This window comes from Lepidochelys kempii, chromosome 27 (genome assembly GCF_965140285.1).
Source record: "Lepidochelys kempii isolate rLepKem1 chromosome 27, rLepKem1.hap1, whole genome shotgun sequence".
Classification (NCBI taxonomy): Eukaryota; Metazoa; Chordata; order Testudines; family Cheloniidae; genus Lepidochelys; species Lepidochelys kempii.
The window spans coordinates 10,364,783-10,385,097 of NC_136406.1; the positions used below are offsets into that span (position 1 = coordinate 10,364,783).

Below are 20,315 nucleotides of genomic sequence, written 5' to 3' on the forward strand. Positions count from 1 at the left end.
TGTTCTGCCACTGATACAGGAAGATCCCAGGTGGATGGGACACCGACAGTGTGTGTCAGGGAGTACCTAGTGGCCTGGGATGTACGCTTCTTTCCTCGCGGATAACACCGAGTTGCTGCCTCCTAGACATCTCTCTTTTGTTCAGGCTGAGGCTTTTCCTGCTGCGCTGTGAGAGATGAAAGAAACCCTGATAACTGGTGTCCCAGAGGCACAAAACAGACATGTCATGCAGGATGTTCTGCAACCATGTGTCATAGTTTTTGGCAACCAAATCAAAGTTTGAGGCCGTAAGCAACCATTGATAAGGGGGAAGTTGGGTCACCTGGGATCCCAAAGCCAGAGCCTGGTGGTGACTTTCTGCTAGCTGGGGAGGGGCAGCTGTGATCTCCTAATAAGCCTAACTTATCTGTGCAAGTAAAATGCTGTATAACTTCATCAGTGTTTCCCTCAGTGGTGGCTTCTGTTAATTCAGGCAGTGTCTCCTGAGACGCTACGGTGGTGACTTCCATGGGAGGAGAAGGTTGTGAGAAGAGCAGCCTGGAGTATGTGTTGGGTTGGGCCAATGGACTTATGCCAGGACTGTGTGTGTGCATAGTTGTGAGGCAGGTGTTTTATGTTGAGACTGCATGTGTATAGGCATGGATGCATGGGTGTGTGTGTGTCCACATCCAGGGGTGGAGCGGAAGGAATATGCTGGAAATGGGGTGAGAGTACCTGCACGTTTGTGTCCCCATGGGCTTATGGAACCACAATAGATGGATAAGTAATTATTGCCTCCATTCAGAGATGGGGAAGGGGCTAATATCGGTGGTTTACCAGAATATAATCTGGATGAGAGACACACCTGTGCCACAAGCCACGTAAGAAATTGCTGCTTGTCATTGGGGCAGCATTTAGGGATGGATACCATGTGTTGATGGCTTATGCCCACCTTTTGCCAGACTGATGTGCCTGGGCTATGTCCTGCTGGATCCTCACAGCTGCTCTGGGCTTCTTGGGTTGCAGCAGCGGCCTGCAGTACCTTCCCTCAATTAGGACTGACCAGGAGCAGGTGACTTTTCCTCAAATGCAGAGGTCATGGTGGTCATCCAGGACTTTGCACCTCCAACATAGATGAGTGCAAAGAGTTTTGCTTTGCGTGGTCCTTGAAATCCAGCTGCTGCACAGTGTAGCAGCTGCTGCACAGTGTAGCACCTGCTGCCTGAATTAGGCAGCTGCTCCACGCAACTCATGCCTATGCTGAAGGCGTTGCTGTGTATAGTGTCTTGGCAGATGAGCTATCCCATTGTAAAGCTCTCCCTGGAGAACAGCATCGGGGTACTTTTAACCTCAGAGCCCATCTCTTTAGAAGGTGTTCTCTCTGGTAACTTACAACCGTGATAGACCATCTGGATAGCACATAACACGGATCCATTTTATTTAGCATTTAGCCAGTTGACTTGTTTTGGGTCTGCTTTTTTTCCTGTGTTCAACTGTTAGGGTTAGGAGAGCCATGGTAGCCCTCATTGTTGGTGGCTTATAGAATTAAAGCGGCTGGCTACTCTGGTGACAATCAATAAACTAAATGACTTTCCCAAGTGGGTTCCTTTTTAGGCCTTTGTCCTTGAAAAGGATGCGTCCCTTCTTATGTCTTGACCCTGAACTGAGGATGTAAGTCACATCTTCCCCTTCCTGCCCTTCCCAGTGTACATTTTGGTCTGCTGCTGCTGCTGTGTTGCAACTTCTTGGCTGGAAGAGGGCAATGGGCAGGTGAGAGTGAATGCGGAAAGGCACTGGACCCCTGTCCCGGTGGGATAGGCAGGTGCCTGGTCCTCTCCTTGTCTTGGACAGAAGAATGTGCTTCACTCTCAAAGAGATTGAGACTGAAGACACTGGCTCCAAAAATCACAACCTCCCCTTGAGCATGAGGATGGAGTCAACAGCCTGGAATCATAATTCAGAATAGATGTATTGTGGTCTCTCCTGGGTAGTAGCACACTGCATTTTGAATTCTAGCATGACTTGGTTGTTGCGTTGTACCTATCTGCAGATGTGCCGACGAGCCTGCACTTCCAGAATATGCTGAAATCCCAGTGGCAGAGCAAGCCCTATGAGAAAATCAAACCTCCCAAAAAGCTCTCACTCAAGCATAGAGCCTCCATGTCTGCCAGTAGCCTGTCTGACCCTGCTCGCAAGGACCGCCACAAACTGGTCAACTCCTTCTTCACTGCAGCCAGTAAGTATCCACTTTTTTCCTCAAACTAGTACAGGAGTGTCTGTAAACTCCCAACTAATCCTGCTAATGTCCTGAATGTCCTAAATGAGTGCAGTGAAGAAGAAATGTGTGTATGATCGCTCTCTTCAGGGCGCGCTGTAGACTGGGCTTGTGGCGATAATACTGCAAAACCTAAAATGGAGCTGAGGTGTGTGCAGGTGTGAACCAAATTGGGTCAGAGTGTCATAGGTGCTGTTCCCTGCGCAGGTCAGTGTTTTCCTGGCATAGGCAGTAATAAAGGGATTCGCTGCTTTACCTGCATCTGCCCCAGTCCCTGCTGGTGCTGGAGCCCTGACCCATCCGGATCTCCAGTGTTGGCTGTATCTCCTGTGCTAACAGAAAGAGAGGGGAAAGCCGACATTTCACAGCTCTTTTTCTGTTCCCCTCCTCAGAGTGCTCACATCACAAAATCCAACCAAACAAGGCACACAGGCAGCCCTTAGACGATCTAATGGCTGTGCCCAAGGCCAAGAGAGTGCCAGAGCGCTCACTTATCCTGCCTCCTGCACATGACAAAAAGCAGTTGTGGGACTACTCACCTGAGAGAAGCGAAGGTAGGCTCCCACAGCCAGGTCTCACGGGGGGAGCTTGGGCTTTGCTGCATTCCCATCCTCTTTCCCCTTGGTGAAGGGGAGTGTGCTGCTTCTGGGAATAAAGGAGCTGCTGTCACTACTGCAGCTATCCCCCGTGTGCTCTAACAGCTTATTCCCCCAGGGCCTGTAAAGCTGGCAGCTGCAGTCGGAGGAAGCTTCTACTTCATGCACAGTGGTCCTCGATGGTTACTTTTAAGCATGTGGTGTAACCTTTTTTCCTAATGTCATTGTCCATTTGTCGTCTTCTCCTGTAGTGTTAAAGCATCACGCAGATGTCGGAGGCCCAAGTTACCTATCAGCAACTGCGGCCTCTATGCCCCACAGCCCCATAGTGCGGCAGCTGTCCACATCTTCTGACAGTTCTGCTCCTGCCAGCACAAGTTCACAGGGCGCCTCCAGCATGTCTGTAAGTATCTGATCAGGGCATGGTCATGCATCTGGAGGGGTTGCTGAGCTGCTATCCTGCTCTGGAGATTGCTTGGCTCTCAGCAATCCAGGTTTCCCTCTACTCTGGATAGAAACAACGGTTCAAGTATTAGTGTCTGAATTTACTCAGTGGTTTCCCAGTGCTGGGGCTGAGAGTCAGCCATAGATTAATAGTATTGCTGACCACTAGTGAATTCTGGGATTCTAAAAGCAAACTGTAATCTTAATAAGATTCTCAGATTGACCCGGGTTGGTTGACCCTTCTCCACTGGTGGAGTAATTAGATTTTTTCAATATTCTCAATGCTACCTTCTGCCAAATAATTTTAATTGTCTTCCATAGGTTGAGCTTCAGCTTTAGTGCAAGTCCCAGTCTTTGCCAATCTTTGAGAGAGCCTAGGGAGGGCCATGATTAAATCTGATGGGAAGGAGGCACATAGTTGGGTGTCAGTATGCTGATGCCAGCAAAATACTTCCACTTATGATCCTCTTTCATCGGTAGATCTCAAACTGATTTACAAAGGTGGGCCACCATTATTTCCATTTTTTACAGGTAGGGAGACTTAAGTGGAGAGATGAAGAGACTTGAACTGCTTCACACAGTGAATCACTAGCAGAGTCAGGAATCATGGGTTTCATAGAATCATAGAATATCAGGGTTGGAAGGGACCTCAGGAGATCATCTAGTCCAACCCCTGCTCAAAGCAGGACCAATCCCCAATTAAATCATCCCAGCCAGGGCTTTGTCAAGCCTGACCTTAAAAACTTCTAAGGAAGGAGATTCTACCACCTCCCTAGGTAACGCATTCCAGTATTTCACCACCCTCCTAGTGAAAAAGTTTTTCCTAATATCCAACCTAAACCTCCCCCACTGCAACTTGAGACCATTACTCCTTGTCCTGTCCTCTTCTACCACTGAGAATAGTCTAGAACCATCCTCTCTGGAACCACCTCTCAGGTAGTTGAAAGCAGCTATCAAATCCCCCCTCATTCTTCTCTTCTGCAGACTAAACAATCCCAGTTCCCTCAGCCTCTCCTCATAAGTCATTTGTTCCAGACCCTAATCATTTTTGTTGCCCTTCGCTGGACTCTCTCCAATTTATCCACATCCTTCTTGTAGTGTGGGGCCCAACACTGGACACAGTACTCCAGATGAGGCCTCACCAATGTCGAATAGAGGGGGACGATCACGTCCCTCGATCTGCTTGCTGTGCCCCTACTTATACATCCCAAAATGCCATTGGCCTTCTTGGCAACAAGGGCACACTGCTGACTCATATCCAGCTTCTCGTCCACTGTAACCCCTAGGTCCTTTTCTGCAGAACTGCTGCCTAGCCATTCGGTCCCTAGTCTGTAGCTGTGCATTGGGTTCTTCTGTCCTAAGTGCAGGACCCTACACTTATCCTTATTGAACCTCATCAGATTTCTTTTGGCCCAATCCTCCAATTTGTCTAGGTCCCTCTGTATCCTATCCCTGCCCTTCAGCGTATCTACCACTCCTCCCAGTTTAGTATCATCCGCAAATTTGCTGAGAGTGCAATCCACACCATCCTCCAGATCATTTATGAAGACATTGAACAAAACCGGCCCCAGGACCGACCCCTGGGGCACTCCACTTGACACCAGCTGCCAACTAGACATGGAGCCATTGATCACTACCTGTTGAGCCCGACAATCTAGCCAATTTTCTACCCACCTTATAGTGCATTCATCCAGCCCATACTTCTTTAACTTGCTGACAAGAATACTGTGGGAGACAGTGTCAAAAGCTTTGCTAAAGTCAAGAAACAATATATCCACTGCTTTCCCTTCATCCACAGAACCAATAATCTCATCATAGAAGGCGATTAGATTAGTCAGGCATGACCTTCCTTTGGTGAATCCATGCTGACTGTTCCTGATCACTTTCCTCTCATGTAAGTGCTTCAGGATTGATTCTTTGAGGACCTGCTCCATGATTTTTCCGGGGACTGAGGTGAGGCTGACTGGCCTGTAGTTCCCAGGATCCTCCTTCTTCCCTTTTTTAAAGATTGGCACTACATTAGCCTTTTTCCAGTCATCCGGGACTTCCCCCGTTCGCCACGAGTTTTCAAAGATAATGGCCCATGGCTCTGCAATCACAGCCGCCAATTCCTTTAGCACTCTCGGATGCAACTCGTCCGGCCCCATGGACTTGTGCACGTCCAGCTTTTCTAAATAGTCCCTAACCACCTCTTTCTCCACAGAGGGCTGGCCATCTATTCTCCATGTTGTGATGCCCAGTGCAGCAGTCTGGGAGCTGACCTTGTTAGTGAAGACAGAGGCAAAAAAAGCATTTCCTCTTTCCTTGTGCCCAGTCAGATAGACCACAACAGCCCCTGTAGCCCATATCTCCTTGTGATCTTCAGTTTTGCAAAAATATTGAAGAGGAAGCAGGATATGGTCCTTTGGGGATTTCACATCAGAGAGGAACCTTCACCCAGCACTAACTGCTGGAATAGCTTGACTGGAAAGATTAGAACCATGTGATTCCAGCCATTCCCAGATCCTGACATCCTATTGACCTCATGATGAACAGTATTGAATTCTGCTGAACTGTTAAGCAACATCAGCAAGGACAGCTGGCCTCTGTCCATTTCTGTAATTAGCATCTTTGGTGCCATGATCCAGTCTGAAGCATGACTGGAAATGGGCCACGGAACTTGAGAATGAGGTGTTGGAATTGGCCTTTCCTTCACTGCTTCAGTTTATTGTGCCCAGACAGGGAATGTTCTAGAACAGATGATAGTTAGCAAAACATTTAGCATCTATGGTTATCCTTATAATCAGAGACCTGAACAGAGTTTGTTTGACCCAGCTTGTATGATTGGTGCCAGCAGCTTGCCTCTCCAAGTGAGGCAGTAAAAATCCCCTCTAAATAAAGGTTCCAAGCATTTGTCACAAACTTGCACTAGCTAGGACATGTAGAGGTCTCAGATTGAATGGACCGCTTGTAGCACTGCTGGGACAGAACTAGTTGCTATGGGTTTATAAAGCATCCTACCAGCCAGAATAGTGTGGGTGGTTAGAATGTTGTAGATGCTTTGGAGTTGGAGAAGAGAGATTTTTTTTTTTTAATTTTTTTTTTTAACTTTTTTTTTTTTTTTTACAACTGTGTCCTAGTGGCGTAGAAACTCCTTGCGTTACCTGTGATTGGATTCCTTGCTCACCTCAGCCATTGACATTGCCAGTCTCTTCTCTCCATTTGTCACAGATTGTTGATTAAAGCCAAGTTGACCTGTGGGGAGTTTGTAGAGAAGGCATGCTTTGGGAATTACTATGAGGAGGATACCTGTCTACTAGGAAGTGGACAAAGGCCCAGCCATTTATTTCACTGTGAACTAACTCAAGTCTTTCTCATTGATAGTCAAAGTGGAATAGTAAGTTTTATGATACCTCCTGCAATAAAAAGGTATTCTACAAATAAATTCCAGGGCAAGGAATCCATAGACAATCAAGCAGTCTGTCTGAAGCATTATGTTCAATTTAGCTGCCTTTCCCTTTTGCACATCAAACCATTGCCATCTGCCCTTGGGTTTACCCCCTGCCATCTCTGGCAGCTGGGATAAAGTCACGGCCAAAGAAACATCTATGCCTCCAAAAATAATTTAGGGGTGTGCTAGAAGCAGGGAGCACCCATTAACTTCTGTGATACGATTCTGTGAAGGCTACTTATTTTTCACTGAGGCCATCCCTTGCCCTCGTCAGATCCTGGGCTGCACTTGAGGAATGGGAAAGCTTTTTGAGGGGTAGCTTGCCTAATCTGAACGTTCCTAATGCTGGCTGCTGCTGGCTTTTGGTCTCTTTTAGAGTTGCACTTAATTCTTTATTTGTTCCCTGGGACTATGTCAGTGCTTGATGAGCTGACATGTCTGAAAATTCTGGGCGTTTTCTTTTAATTGTACCATGAACTAAACTAACAAAGTGTGGGAAAGACCTGCAAGTTTCAGAACAAGTGGTGAATTTATGTCCGTTTAGACCGCTGATCCTCCCCCCAGTCCTTAGAATTACTAGGAATCTTACAAATAATCCTTAGACTTGCTAGGAATCTTGTCCTCAAAAGCTGTAGGGTTCAGATGTACTACTTAGAGTCTGCCTGTTAGTTCGAGTATATTCTGAATGTTTCCATCAGAAATAGAAATCTCTCCACTTTGTCTACAAATATCCAAAGTGTAAAACTTTTTACCTTTTAAACTTAAAATTCCAAAGGGGCAGGAGAGATCCAGGGGATAAATGTGACTTTTAGTCCGGTCAGTTAACCTAAATTTGCATATGCTCTCTGATTGGTCAGCATTGCTTCACACCTCAGTACTGATCTCTGAGGAGGTAAACAATAGAAACCTCCAGATGTTTGTCACATGACTGTTTTAAACAAATCGGGAGACAATTTTTTCATGTAGGTAGCAGTACTGTTGAGCTGCCCTCTATGATTCTGTGAGGCTCATTAATCCCTAATGCTTGTGCTTTTGCAGCACATTTTATCTAAGCACCTCAAAACATATTACCCAACTTTTCTTATTTTCTTGTGTTGTTTATGCAGTGTAATTACAGTTGCCTGCATGACTTAATTTTCACAGTAAAAGCCACATGTTCCATGCAATGGGGAATGGAGGAGACAGATAAAAGGGTAAATTGCAAATCCTCTTTGTAAAGGGGATATGAAGTTGAGTTGAACAGTTTGAGAATCAAGTGTTTTACCTGTTTGTGAAAGACCTGCTCAGTGGTATAGCAAGTACCTGAATGTTGGGAGAGATTTTCATAGGCACAAAGGGCATTAAGCACCCAGCTGCCATTGACTTTCAGTGGGAGTTGGGCACTTAACTGTTGTTTGTGCCTTAGTCACCTCCTCTTAAAACCAGGATGGATACAGGTTTAAATAGCACTAGAATTTCTTGAAGCACATGTTGAAAAGTGTAGTAAAGAGCTATAGTTCAAAAATCATTTTGTAAAAAGAGTAAATTTTCCCCTTCAAAATACATGAACTCAATGATGAGTGGAATTCTCTCTGCAGGGAAGGTGCAATCTTAAAGGAACAGTAACATAGATGGGAGCTGTGGCTTTTCCCATTTAGAATTTCCGTTCTGGCTCCTCTTGTTAAATGCAGGAGCATTGTCTGTCTTTTTAATATTAATAATAAAAAAAACCTGCTGGTGAAAGGTGTTGGAATTGACAGCTCTGCTGAATGAACCCCCTTTATTCGTAGGCCAGGCCTCCTGCTAACTGCTCTCCTCCCTGATTGGGAGGGGGCACTAAAGCAGATAGGTATCCGCATTGTACAAACCTTCTCCACATTTTAGCCCTTGCTGAGCTTCTTGTCAGCACACTCTGCAGAAAGGTTGAATGGACCAAGGAGACTCAATTCCCCTCTAACACCAAAGGCAGCCTTTGGTGAGGCATTCTGGGGAAGTATTGACACTTAAATTTCTGCAGTGTGCATTGTTCTTGGTCCATGGACATGCCCCAGCATTGCTCCAAGGCCATCAATCTGGCATCCCTCGCTAGTGCACGATTCACGTTAGAAACTTTTCAGTTATGAGACTGATCGATGCTCCTTAGAGAAGCAGTCCCACCAGGTTGAAACCTGAGGTTCCCCCCTCGCTTTCCTCACTGTTTTTTGTCTTTGTTTTGCAGCAGCCGAGGAGGAGGAGAGGCGAAAGCTCCTTTGATATTAATAACATTGTCATCCCAATGTCTGTTGCTGCAACAACTCGTGTGGAGAAACTACAATACAAAGAAATCCTCACACCGAGGTATGGCTTCGGTCTGTCCCCAGCCTCCATGTATAGTGCTGCCCGTTCCCGTTTCCTCTGTCGAAAGTGTAGCATAGTCAGAAACGGAATACTCCTGAAACTTTGCCCCCACTGGAGCTCTCCGCATGGCTGCTAGTGCTGTTCAGGACAATGATTTTCCACCTGCTCAAGTCAGTTCCATTCTAGGTGGTGAGAGCACGCCCACATGCGCGATAAGAGATTTTTGCCTTAGCGGTATCCGTAGGGTCGGCTGCGCCGCCCCCTTGAGTGCCACGCTCATGCGCTGGTATATTAGGCGCCCCGGCCCTATGCCCTCTTGGTTCCTTTTTACCGCCCTGGTTGGTCAGAAAGTTAGCGGTTCTTTACAGCCTATTGTTTACTCTCTTTGTATATCATTTGTAGATACTTAGTTAGCCATAAGTTAAGTGTTAGGTTAGTTTGGTAGTTAGTCCCTGCTCTGGACATGCTTCAAACCATGCTCCTCATGCAACAGGCGGATGCCTATTAGTGACCCCCATGACAGCTGTTTTCAGTGCGTGGGGGAATCCCATAGAAAAGACAAGTGTGGGATCTGTAAGAACTTTCGCCCAGAGATCCATTTGAGGGCTCTCCTCATGGAGACTGCACTTCGTCCTGTGTTGGAGCCCTTCCGCCCAGACCCCACTCCTAGCACCTCAACATGAGTGCAGAGCTCACCACCGGCACTGGGCTCCACCGCCTGGCACCATTCCCCTCACCGGTGCCTAAGAAGCAGCAAAAGAAGAGGGGCTCCCTGGCACCAGAGAGGAAGGGGGCTTGGAGCAAAGGACTATGTCAGGCCACATGCCCACCCCACGGGGTGATCAGGGGGACCGCTGTGATCAGACCCCCTAGCCCAGCCAGGGATCTGCCTCCAGCTCCCAGGGCCCTTGTTGCCCAAGGCAGCCCCGGCAGCCAAAGAACAAGTAGCAACCCTGCAGATGCCATGCCAGGCACCAGACGCAGCTAAGACCTCAATGTCCAAGGGCAAGCCGGTCATGGGACCACCCGATAGGGCAGTGGAGCAACCTTGGTCCCTGGACTGCAGGCGTAGATTCCCATCACCACGGCCTAGGACCCAGCACCACAACCTCTGTCTTCGGTCAGAAGGCCCAGGTCGCTGATGACGTACTCTCCCCCTATGAGGCATGGGACACTGGAGTCAAGGCATCAGTCCCTGTACCCTCGTTACTGGCAAGCCTCCCACCAGACATCACCACGGCGCAGGTCACCATTGCCTAAACGATCTCCCAGGCGTCGATCCCCACTGGTGCAGGATCACGCCCAGTCACGGCACCTGTCTCCACCTCTCCAGTACCGCTCGTCAGGCACGCACTGATCCTCGCCCTCTTCTTACCGGTTGCCAACAAGGGTCAGTTGGCAGACTCGGGCATCCATGGCTGCGCTCTGGTCACCAGAGGGGCAGTGATCCAAGTTGGAGCAGGAGTTCAGCCCCTCTCAAGGAAGGGTGAATCAACACCAACCCACAAGGCCAGCACGGTGTCCACAGCAGCGGCATGGCAGCGGGTTAGTGGCTTGCTCAGTTGCTATACTGGAACCCATGGGGCGTGCCTGTCATGCCGGTCCTGTGCTCCCACCATGCCTCCCTGACCACTTCGGAAAAACCGCCGCAAGCACCAGAGTCGGAACACGGTGCCGAGTCCAACCCGAGGGCAGCACGGCAGGCTCCGACACTGAAGGAGCTGACCCCAGAGAGGGAAGGGGAAGCTGCCCCTCCCTCTGCCATGCAGTTGTCGTTTCCAAACGAAGTGGTGGCGGGCCCCTCCCAAATGGGCAGACTCCCCCCCCCCCCACAACTTCAAAGAGCACCAGGCCCTCCTTAAGAGTGGCTGCCAATTTAAACTTGAAGATTGAAGTGTTGGCGGAGGAGTCCGAAACGGTGGTCCAGGTCCTGATGGACAGTACAGCGGCAATGTTATATATCAGCAAGCAAGGCGGAGCCAGATCATCTGCCCTTTGCCAGAAGCCCTCAGGCTCTGGGACTTTGTGTACATCATGACATCCATCTTGTAGCTGCACACCTCCCTGGGGCCAAGAGCGCTTTGGCAGATTGCCTCAGCAGGACCTTCTTGTCTCACCACAAGTGGTCCCTCCATCCGGAGGTGGTCAGTGTCATCTTCCAGAGATGAGACTACCCGGGTGGACCCATTCGCATCCAGACAGAACAGGAAATGCCACATTTTCTGCTCCATTTAGGGGATTGACAGAGGCTCCCTGTTGGACACTTCTGCTCCTGTGGTTGGGGGCTCCGTCGTATGCCTTCCCCACAGTGCCGTTGATCCACAGAGTCCTGATGAAGGTCAAGCAGGGCAGGGCAAAGGTGATCCTCACAGTGCCAACTTGGCCATGCCAGCTCTGGTTCAGCTGCTGGCCATCTCGGTGGCTGTTCCGTTACAGCTACCGCTGTGGCCAGACCTGCTCTCCCAAAACCAGGCCAGGCTTCTGTAGCCGAGTCTGGCGGCGCTGCACCTGACGGCTTGGCTGCCGCATTGTTAAATGCGCAAGAGCAGGAGTGCTCGGCCAGCGTCCAGCAGGTCCTGTTGGGCAGCAGAAAGCCCCACACCAGAGCAACCTACCTGGCCGCATGGAAGTGGTTCACATATGGGACCTTAGATAAAAGGCATTCGGCCGGAGTGAACCTTGCTGCAGTTGATCCTGGACTGCCTTCTGCGTCTCCAGCTCCAAGGCCTGTCCCTTTCATCTGTTAAGGTCCACTTGGCCACTATCTCGGCCTTCCATCCGCTGCTCGAGGGCAGGTTGGTTTTCCCCTAGGACATGACTGCCAGGTTCCTCAAGGGCCTCGAGCACCTCTACCCACATGTCAGAGACCCCGTCCCCCTGTGGGATCTGAATCTTCTGTTGTCACAGCTCACTGGACACCCCCCAAACCCCCCACCCCCGAGCATTTAGCTTCCTGCTCTCTACTTCTCCTTTCCTGGAAGGCTGTGTTCATGGTTGCAATTCAGCAGCAATTGGAATTTAATTTGCAAACTGGACACCATTAAATTAGGCTTGAATAAAGACTGAGAGTGGATGTGTCATTACACAAAGTAAAACTATTTCCCCATGTTTGTTCCCCCCCCCCCCCCTCTCCTGTTCCTCACACATTCTTGTCAACTGCTGGAAATGGCCCATCTTGATTATCACTACAAAAGGTTTTTTTTTCTCTCCCGCTGGTAATAGCTCACCTTAACTGATCACTTTTGTTATAGTGTGCATGGTAATACCCATTGTTTCTTGTTCTCTGTGTATATAAAATGGTCCTGTATTTTCCACTGCATGCAGCCGATGAAGTGAGCTGTAGCCCACAAAAGCTTATGCTCAAATAAATTTATTAGCATCTAAGGTGCCACAAGTACTCCTGTTCTTTTTTCTGATTTTAAAAGGATGCTGTCTCGTCATTACCCAATATTACGTTTTGTAAAATAAAACTTTTATGGAACACACAACCAATAGAAACGTTATCAAATTCTAAAAATTCCAGTGTAAACCATTTTTAAACAAGTGAAGTGTTCCCTTGCAGTATTTGTAACCTAAACACTGCAGCACTGTGCAATAGTGTGTGACAACTGAAGTGATTCGAAACAAAAGTGAAATTGAGACTGTTTAAAAATCCATGCTGAGTGAAGTGCAGAAAGTGAACAAACAGCAAAAATGGTGATCAGTAAATTAGTTTAGAATGTGTTATGTCAGCACCGCAGGAGAGATCATTTGGCTTTTTAAAAATATTATATCAGTGTGTCAGAGACAGTCTGTTTTCACCCCTGGCGTTCCCTCGTCTTCCCAGTGCTGGCTCGGTGTGGGGAAGCTCTGCAGAATCTAAACTACAATGCTTCCTCCTCCTGCTGCAGGCTCTGCCAGCTGCAGCACAGTAAGAGCTGACCAGCACTTACTGGGGAGTAAGTTGGGCTGGGGAGATGGAATGGTTTGGTCCAGGGGAGCATTTAATGGAGAGGAACAGCAGCGGGGGGCATGTCTTAAGAGAAGGGCTAGAAAAAGCCACCTTATTTTATTTTATTCCCCTCCCCCCCACCCACCCCCCAAAAACCCACAGGGAGGGCAGAGTTGGAAGGACAAAACCTGGAAGGAGAGTTGGAAGGACAACATCTGGGAGGAGCAAAGTTGGGGGAGGGGATCCTGTCTCCTTCATTGCTTTACCCATGGTTGTACCTCTGCTGCCTACTGAGCATGTTCAGAAACCGGTTGTCACTTGCATGGAATGACGTTCAGTCATCACGGAGCAGTGTAGTACCGGCCGTGGAAAATTTCACATGCATTTGAAACTGTAGGGGGAGCTTAGGTTACAGACTATAACTGCTTGAATTGGAATTTGTCACTAATAGTAGTAGGTTTTTATCCTTTCTGTAGGCCACCACTCACTAAGGGGACAAAATTTAACACATGTACGAGGTGTGTTTACCACTCCTCTCCTCTCTGGTCCCCCCAAGACTACATGGATGTGTTGCATGCTTTGCTACGGCAGTGGTTGATCTTGATTTCAATGGTGTATTGCAGCTGGCGTGAAGTGGATATCAGTGCTCTGAAAGTGAACCCTGATGAAGACAATGAGGAGGTAATGATGATCGCTTTATATCTGTAACTAATTTGGGAGCTTTCTTTCAAGTAGGATGTGCTGCACAAGAGAGAGTGAAGTGCCTGGAAAGCAGATGCTGAAGGATCAAGAAGAACCTCAGAAGAGAGGTGTGGGGTCTCCTTTTTGTGTTTATGGAGGATGGCATCTTGGTTAGGCAGTAAGAGACCAGTAGGAAGTGTTTGATCAGTTCATCCTCCTTTTCAGCAAAATGTGGGGAAGGAAGAGGCTGCTGAGGTAGAAGAAGCTAGTTTATTTCACTGCGTGTGTATCAGTTGCAGCCAGGAGTCTGGCTTCTTTCATGAGGTACCTCAGGGTAGCAGGCTCTTAGCCTTTTAGGGAGACTTGAGGTCTTGTCTACACAGAAAAGCTTTACCACTTTCATTGGTATAATTCTATCAATATTAGTTAAACCAATATAGTTATACCAGTATGAGCCCCTGTGTGGACACTCTTATTTCTGGAATTCTGTTTAGCTCATGTCCCTTCCTAAGCAAAATAAGCTAAACTGAAAAAAAATATCCTCTTACAGTCCTCCAGGTAGATCAGTTTAAATTCACACCTTGGCTTATGCCAGTATAACTTGGCTGTGTAGGCAAGCCCCTAGTGTAAAAGATTTCACACTAACGTGACATCCCTTTCCAGATTGAGGACCTGTCTGATTCAGCCTTTGCTGCTCTTCATGCCAAGTGTGAAGAGATGGAGCGGGCAAGGTGGCTCTGGAGCACCAGTCTGCCCCCCTCAGCGGCGAGGCAGCAGGTAAGCCTAGCAGCATGTTCTCTGCAGCTGTTGTGTCCCAGCACTCCGATGCCATTGTAACATATGTTAAGTGCGTGCCAACTACTGCTCTCAGTTCTGCCATATGAGCCTTGTGTGGGAAGGCTGTCCTTCACTCCAGCTCCCTCTTGCAGTTGTGCCATCTTTCTACAGAGAGGGGCGTGCGTATCTGGGAGTAGGGTGCGAAAGACTGATCTACAGAGGTTCATATCCTGAAAGGGCAGTAGTATTGGAGAATCTGAGATGGCCCTTTGTACAGTAGGGTTAGTGTTGTTGGACTTGTGGGAAGGAATGGTGTTTCTGTAGAGAAACACAGACCATGGAACTGATAAGCTATCAGTTGGGGCAGACCGTTTGTGGTGATGATGGTGAGTAAAATTATGCCTTCAACTCTTGGGCTGAGCTTTCCCAATGAGATGTCCTCATACAAATTGTCTGTCCCCATCTGATGTCAGAAATGCATGAGGAAATCATGTGGAACTTTGCAGAAACCATGGTAGTTAGATCCTGTTATGTTATGATCATCTAGATGGTTAATAATTCTATTTTAACCATCATTTCAACCTATTTACCAGATACAAAAATAAGGCTTACTGGTCTGTAATTCTCCAGACATAACCCAGTACCTTTTAAAAGGTACTGGGTATAACATTCATTCCCCAGCTAAGCCACTTCCTTCTTAAGTAACTTCAGAACACTTAAGTGTACCCTCTGGATTTGATAACTAATTCTGTCTAGTTTATCAGTTTGTTCCAGTACCTCTTTTTCTGATACCTCCAACTAACTCTGAGTACCGCATCTGTACTACCAGAAGAGTAAGTCTGGGGTAGATAATATCCCAGCATTCTCTGTTGTGAAGAGTGATGCAGATAAATTGTCTAGCTTCTTTGTAATGTTGTTCTCATCCTTAATTGTTCGAGCAGACCTCCTATTGATGATCTCATGGTCTTCCTGGCTCTGATATACTTGAAGAATTTCTTGGCTGTTTTTGTTTGGCTTTTTAGTCTTCAAATTCTCTCTTAGCTCTTCTGATTTTCTTCCTGCTATAGCTTATGCTCCTTTTTTACTAGGGTTGGATTTCAATATTCTGAAGGACGTGTTTACCTCAGACAGCCCTTTTGAAGCTTGCCATTGAGCCAAACACTGGTTTACTTGCTTCCTGATTCCCTTTTTGTTTAGATGTACGCATGCCTTTAATGAAGGGTTTTAAATCCCTCAATTTTGACTTTTAAGTCTTTGACAAGCTTCCTTATTTTTATGTTCCCTTTCCAAAGTTTAGGTTTTGGCTCCTATCCTCCCCCAAACAATGTCAAGCTTAATTATATTTTGATCACTATTTAGCTGTTTGAACAAATGTCTTTGTTACTTAGTGTACAGATGTTATCAGGAGAATACTTGGGAAAACTTACCTAAGTGTCTGACTCTGTGGGGTGGCTTATCATTACTACTATAATTGTACAGCACTCAGAAGTGTAGCAGACATGTGTGCCACAGAAACAGCCCCTCCCCCCAAAAAACCCACAGTTGTCCCAAAGAGATTATTCGGAGTTTGACATGATGCAGCGAAACAATGATCGTTGGATGGAGGGGTCAGGTTGCAGTACTAAGTCCAAACAGTGACTCCTCATTGGCACGTGCACATCTTGATGATTGCCTTGCAAGTAGTGACATAGATCGTGTGGTAACAGTGTTATAGGGGGTGAGCTGGCAATGAATGAGGTTTTTGCAGAATGACAGCGGACTTTCAGACTGCAGTAGTGAAACGTAAAATGGGAACTTAAAAAAATACGTTTTTTTTCCTTTTTTTTAATTCCAGGTCTTACAGATCAGCAGACGGTCGGACAACCCCTCAGCTGGGGAACCCCTCCACTCCCCAGCCACCATCACCCGATGTGGGCAACTGCCACTCCCATTCTGAATTCTCACCACGCAGTCCCGTCAGCCCTGAACTGCACTCTGCCCCTCTCACACCTGTTTCCCGTGACTCCATGCGGCTCTTGTCCAGTGAGGACACCCGTTGTTCCACACCCGAGGCTGGCCTTGACGAACAGGTGGGTGACTGTTTTGACTTCTTGTCCCCTCTGGCTGGTGGAAGGGTCCAGATGCATACACGTTACTGAGAAGCTGTGTTATTTTTGAGGCTAAATGTGAAATTCAAATTTTTGGTTTGTTTTTCACTGTGGAATATATTTACTGTGGTGAATTGCTGAGAATCTGTGTATGGGAAATTCAGTTTGCTGAACTGAATGGAAAAATCCATTCTCATTCAGCTTTGGCAGGCAAGATCTGACCTCTCTGGCAGTTTTTCCTTTAGGCATTCATCCTCCATGTGCGTACCCTAAGAACCCTGTCATGTTACAGTAGTAACATGGGAACAAATCAACACAATGCTAGACTTTACACGACAAAATGAACCCTAATGAGGCTTTCTGCAGGAAGTACATTCATCTTATTGATCTTTGATGGGTGTTTTAGTTTTTCTAACACCTACGTTGTGATTCTTCACTCTTTAAAACTCTCCAGCAAGCTGAACGGCCAGGAGAAGGGAATTCTTGTTGGGAGGTCTGAATTGAGACCTTCCTTGGTCCATGTGACCCATTTAATGTGTAAGGGGGGCTAATATCCAATGATACTTCCCATTTGCATCAATAAAAGGTCACTTTTTTTTTTTTTTTTCATGGTGTGTGTGGGAATTAATCTAGTTGTGGTCCTGGCTGGCTGTGGGTTGCTTGACCCTGCTAGAAAAACAGGCGTACAGGTGCTTCACTGGTCACAGGGGGCCTCTGAGAGCTGGGTGCTGGCTCTGCTGGGGTCTCTCTGCCCCAGCATTGGGGGGGGGGGGGGGGGGGGGGGGGGGAGTTGACTTTGCCCTGGTCCCTTGAGGAACCTCCCCGTGCTAATGGCTGAACCTGCACAATATGTGAAGCATCTTTAAACAGAGCATTGGCTAGGGCTGCCATATGTCAAGGATGAATGGGAAACAGGAAGATGACTCGGGGGGGGGGGGGAAGGGAATCCTAAACCACATAGAGTTTACCCAGACAGAGCCTCTGAGCATGTGTCTGTATGCGCTCCCTGTGAACAGCTCCGCTTCTCGTTCCCCTTCAGGCTGTGCAGCCCTGGGAGCGACGCTACTTCCCGCTCTCCTACAACCCCAAGACAGAGTGCGAGGACCAATCTGATCCCCAGGACCGGTTGTCGCGCTGCACCCGTCGCACATCAGGCAGCAAGTCATCCCGGGAGATGGACGGCGCCCTCCCCTTGCCCGCCCTCCCCAGCCCCAAGAGCCGGCACCCAGCAGTGGCCTCCTCAGCAGCAGCGACAGCAGTTCAGCGGCCAGCACACAGATAGAGACGGACAGGAAGGAATGAACAAAACCAACACACAGAACTAACTCTTGGCATTAAAGCTTCCGAAATCTGCGTTTGATATTCAAACATCCTGCCGGGAATTTTCACAGTTTTTAGTGAATTTAAGGAGTTTAGAAACTGTTTTTTTTGTTTGTTTTGGGTTTTTTTGTTTTGTTTTTTTTTTCCATGTTTCCTTGTCACACAATAAGAGCACCCCAGCTTCCTCCCAGCAGAGTGAAGCCTCGGGAGGAGAGCAGCCTGCCAGACACCCTTCCGCCCCTCCCCCTTAGGTGTATGATTCTAGAGCACAGGATTTAGCTGACTAGCAGACTTCGGGGATTTTTTTCTCAAGCGAAAGGGTATTTTTCTCTTACACTCTGTTGCCTGCTGCCTCCTCCCTGAAAAGTTTTAGTGGAGTGAAATTAGTGGTGAAAAGTGATGTCTTTGGAATGCAACCTCCCGCACTAGCTGTCTCTCCCCATGTGCAGAGCTGAGATCTGCAGTCCCTGCACACGCACTCCCTGTCATTTTGTTCCCTAGGTTGTAGTTCCAAGTATTCTCTCCATGATTCCCCCAGGCTACATTGCCCTTCATTTCTTCCTTTCTCCACTCCTGCTTTTAGAGCAGCTGTTCGCTTCATGGAGGACAAGCCTTCCTGTCACTTGGGGAAAGGAGGTCCCCTCATTAGCTGCTTAATGCACAGCTCCCTGTGGGAGAGTGGGATTTGGGAAGCAGTCTTGTTCAGTTCACACCCTGTGGTTTTTATACTGGGTGGGGGGCAGAGAAGTGGGAGTCCAGCCCAGCATGTTCTGGTGCTTCAGCAGGAGCAGAGTTTATCCAGCACCCTTCAGGACTCCTCCTGCTGAGATCTGACTTGCTGCTGGCACCAGTACACGCTTTGATACAGGAAATGTGATTCTGTCACCAACACTTTAATTTGCCTTTGTGGTTTTTTACCCACCACAATTAGAAAATTTCAGGCGAGGTTAGCAGCTGGCCATCAGAATGTCACTTCTGTTGTTACTGTTACTGCTTAGAGAGCATGATGAGCTGCAGATGCCAGGAGTGTTCAGCTGGCAGGAGTAGGACTCAGCAATTCACCATGTGAAGTCTGTAGGCTGCAGTGCATAGGCCGCTAATGTTTGTTTCGCTTAAATTGGTTTGATCTATTTAAAAAAAAAAAAAAAAGTCCTAAGAAAAAGCAAGTGTTGTGTGCTGCTCGAAGTCCAGCTCAGTAGAGCCTTGGCTGCTTGCTTAGGAAAAGATCAGGACTTGTTTTTCACCACTGCTTAACTCCACTTCCACACAAATTTTGAAAACAAATGTTTAGTCAGTTTCATTTTTGAGGACTTTTTGGTCTGATGATCATAAAGTTTGACAGGTATTTTACTTTAAAATGGCACCACCGCTGGCCCCTCCTCCTCTAGAGACTCCTGGATCCCACACACCGTTCCCATCTGTAATGTTTTCTGACCCTGACGGTGTGGCTGTTGGTCCCTGTCCTGTTGTTAGCATTGTGCCTGTCTTATGTATAATCACATCACCAAAAAAGGAAAAAAAAGACAAAGGACATAATTTTTTTTTCCATTTTGTAATCGTAAAGAAATAGTAGCTAAACTGCTTAATGGTTGGGGTTTTTTCACAATTTTCAACATTATCTAGTGTTCTTTGGTTCTGTTCTAGTTTAAAGGATTTGTCATCGTTTCTTTAAAAAAAAAAAAAAAACAAAAAAAAACCAATGCTACCATATCCCTTTGCATAAGTGCTTTTCTATTTATAAGGTTGAAAATTCTGAATAACCCTTTTAGCATTATAAAAAAACCACAAAAAAACCACCTTGTATTTTGTAAATATTTTTCTTTTCCTGCTTTGAGCTGTGTAATGTCCTTGTTCTATAGAAACGCTTTTCTTCTGAGAAGCTGATCTTTGTTAATGTCCTGATTCTGTTTGCAAAGCACAAATGTGCTTATAAAAAAAAAAAAGAAAAGATTAAAAAAAATTTAAAAAATGGAGTGTGCGATGCCAAGCCCCTTTTGTGACCTGCCCGGTGGCGTGGGCTCAGCAGCATGACAACCAGGAATAGAATTTAGGGTTCCTGACCCCAGGGCCCTTGCTCTAGCTGTCTTGCTGATGCTCTGAAGTTCTCTGTTTACTTACAGAAGTGGGTGAGCAAGTCCCACCTTCCCTTTCTGCACTGGAGGGTGCCCAGGTGCCTTCACTGCACAGTAACATTGCTGCCTTTCACCTCTACCCCACAGAAATAACTAAAGGCAGCTACTCTAGCAGCTCGGGTTTCATAGTGATGGTGTCACTCTCCTCTCCAATCCTGCACCAGAGGCAGGGACATCCAGCTTGGTTGGAGGCCCTTATTTCTAAGGTAAAATAACATGCAGCAAATGCAAGTGGGGGGTGGGGAGGGATCGCAGCTGTTATGGTAAAGGAGCAATCAGCATAGGGCATGGTTTGCTTCTGCAGTTCACCTTTTAAACATTTGTTTCCAAGTGTTTCTCACTTTTGG

The 20,315-nt window shown here is 47.3% G+C and overlaps 1 protein-coding gene across 1 annotated transcript in view; it reads left to right on the forward strand.

Annotated features, from left to right (window-relative positions):
* Positions 1–19,559, forward strand: part of KANSL1 (KAT8 regulatory NSL complex subunit 1) — a 172,228-nt gene extending 152,669 nt beyond the window's left edge. Inside the window, 9 exon segments of the mRNA XM_078850719.1 lie at positions 2,030–2,215; positions 2,647–2,808; positions 3,102–3,253; positions 8,922–9,040; positions 13,595–13,652; positions 14,316–14,405; positions 14,407–14,429; positions 16,264–16,498; positions 17,556–19,559. Coding sequence (XP_078706845.1) covers positions 2,030–2,215; positions 2,647–2,808; positions 3,102–3,253; positions 8,922–9,040; positions 13,595–13,652; positions 14,316–14,405; positions 14,407–14,429; positions 16,264–16,498; positions 17,556–17,798 — 1,268 coding nt within the window. The 3' untranslated portion in view covers positions 17,799–19,559.
* Positions 19,560–20,315: the final 756 nt, after the last annotated feature.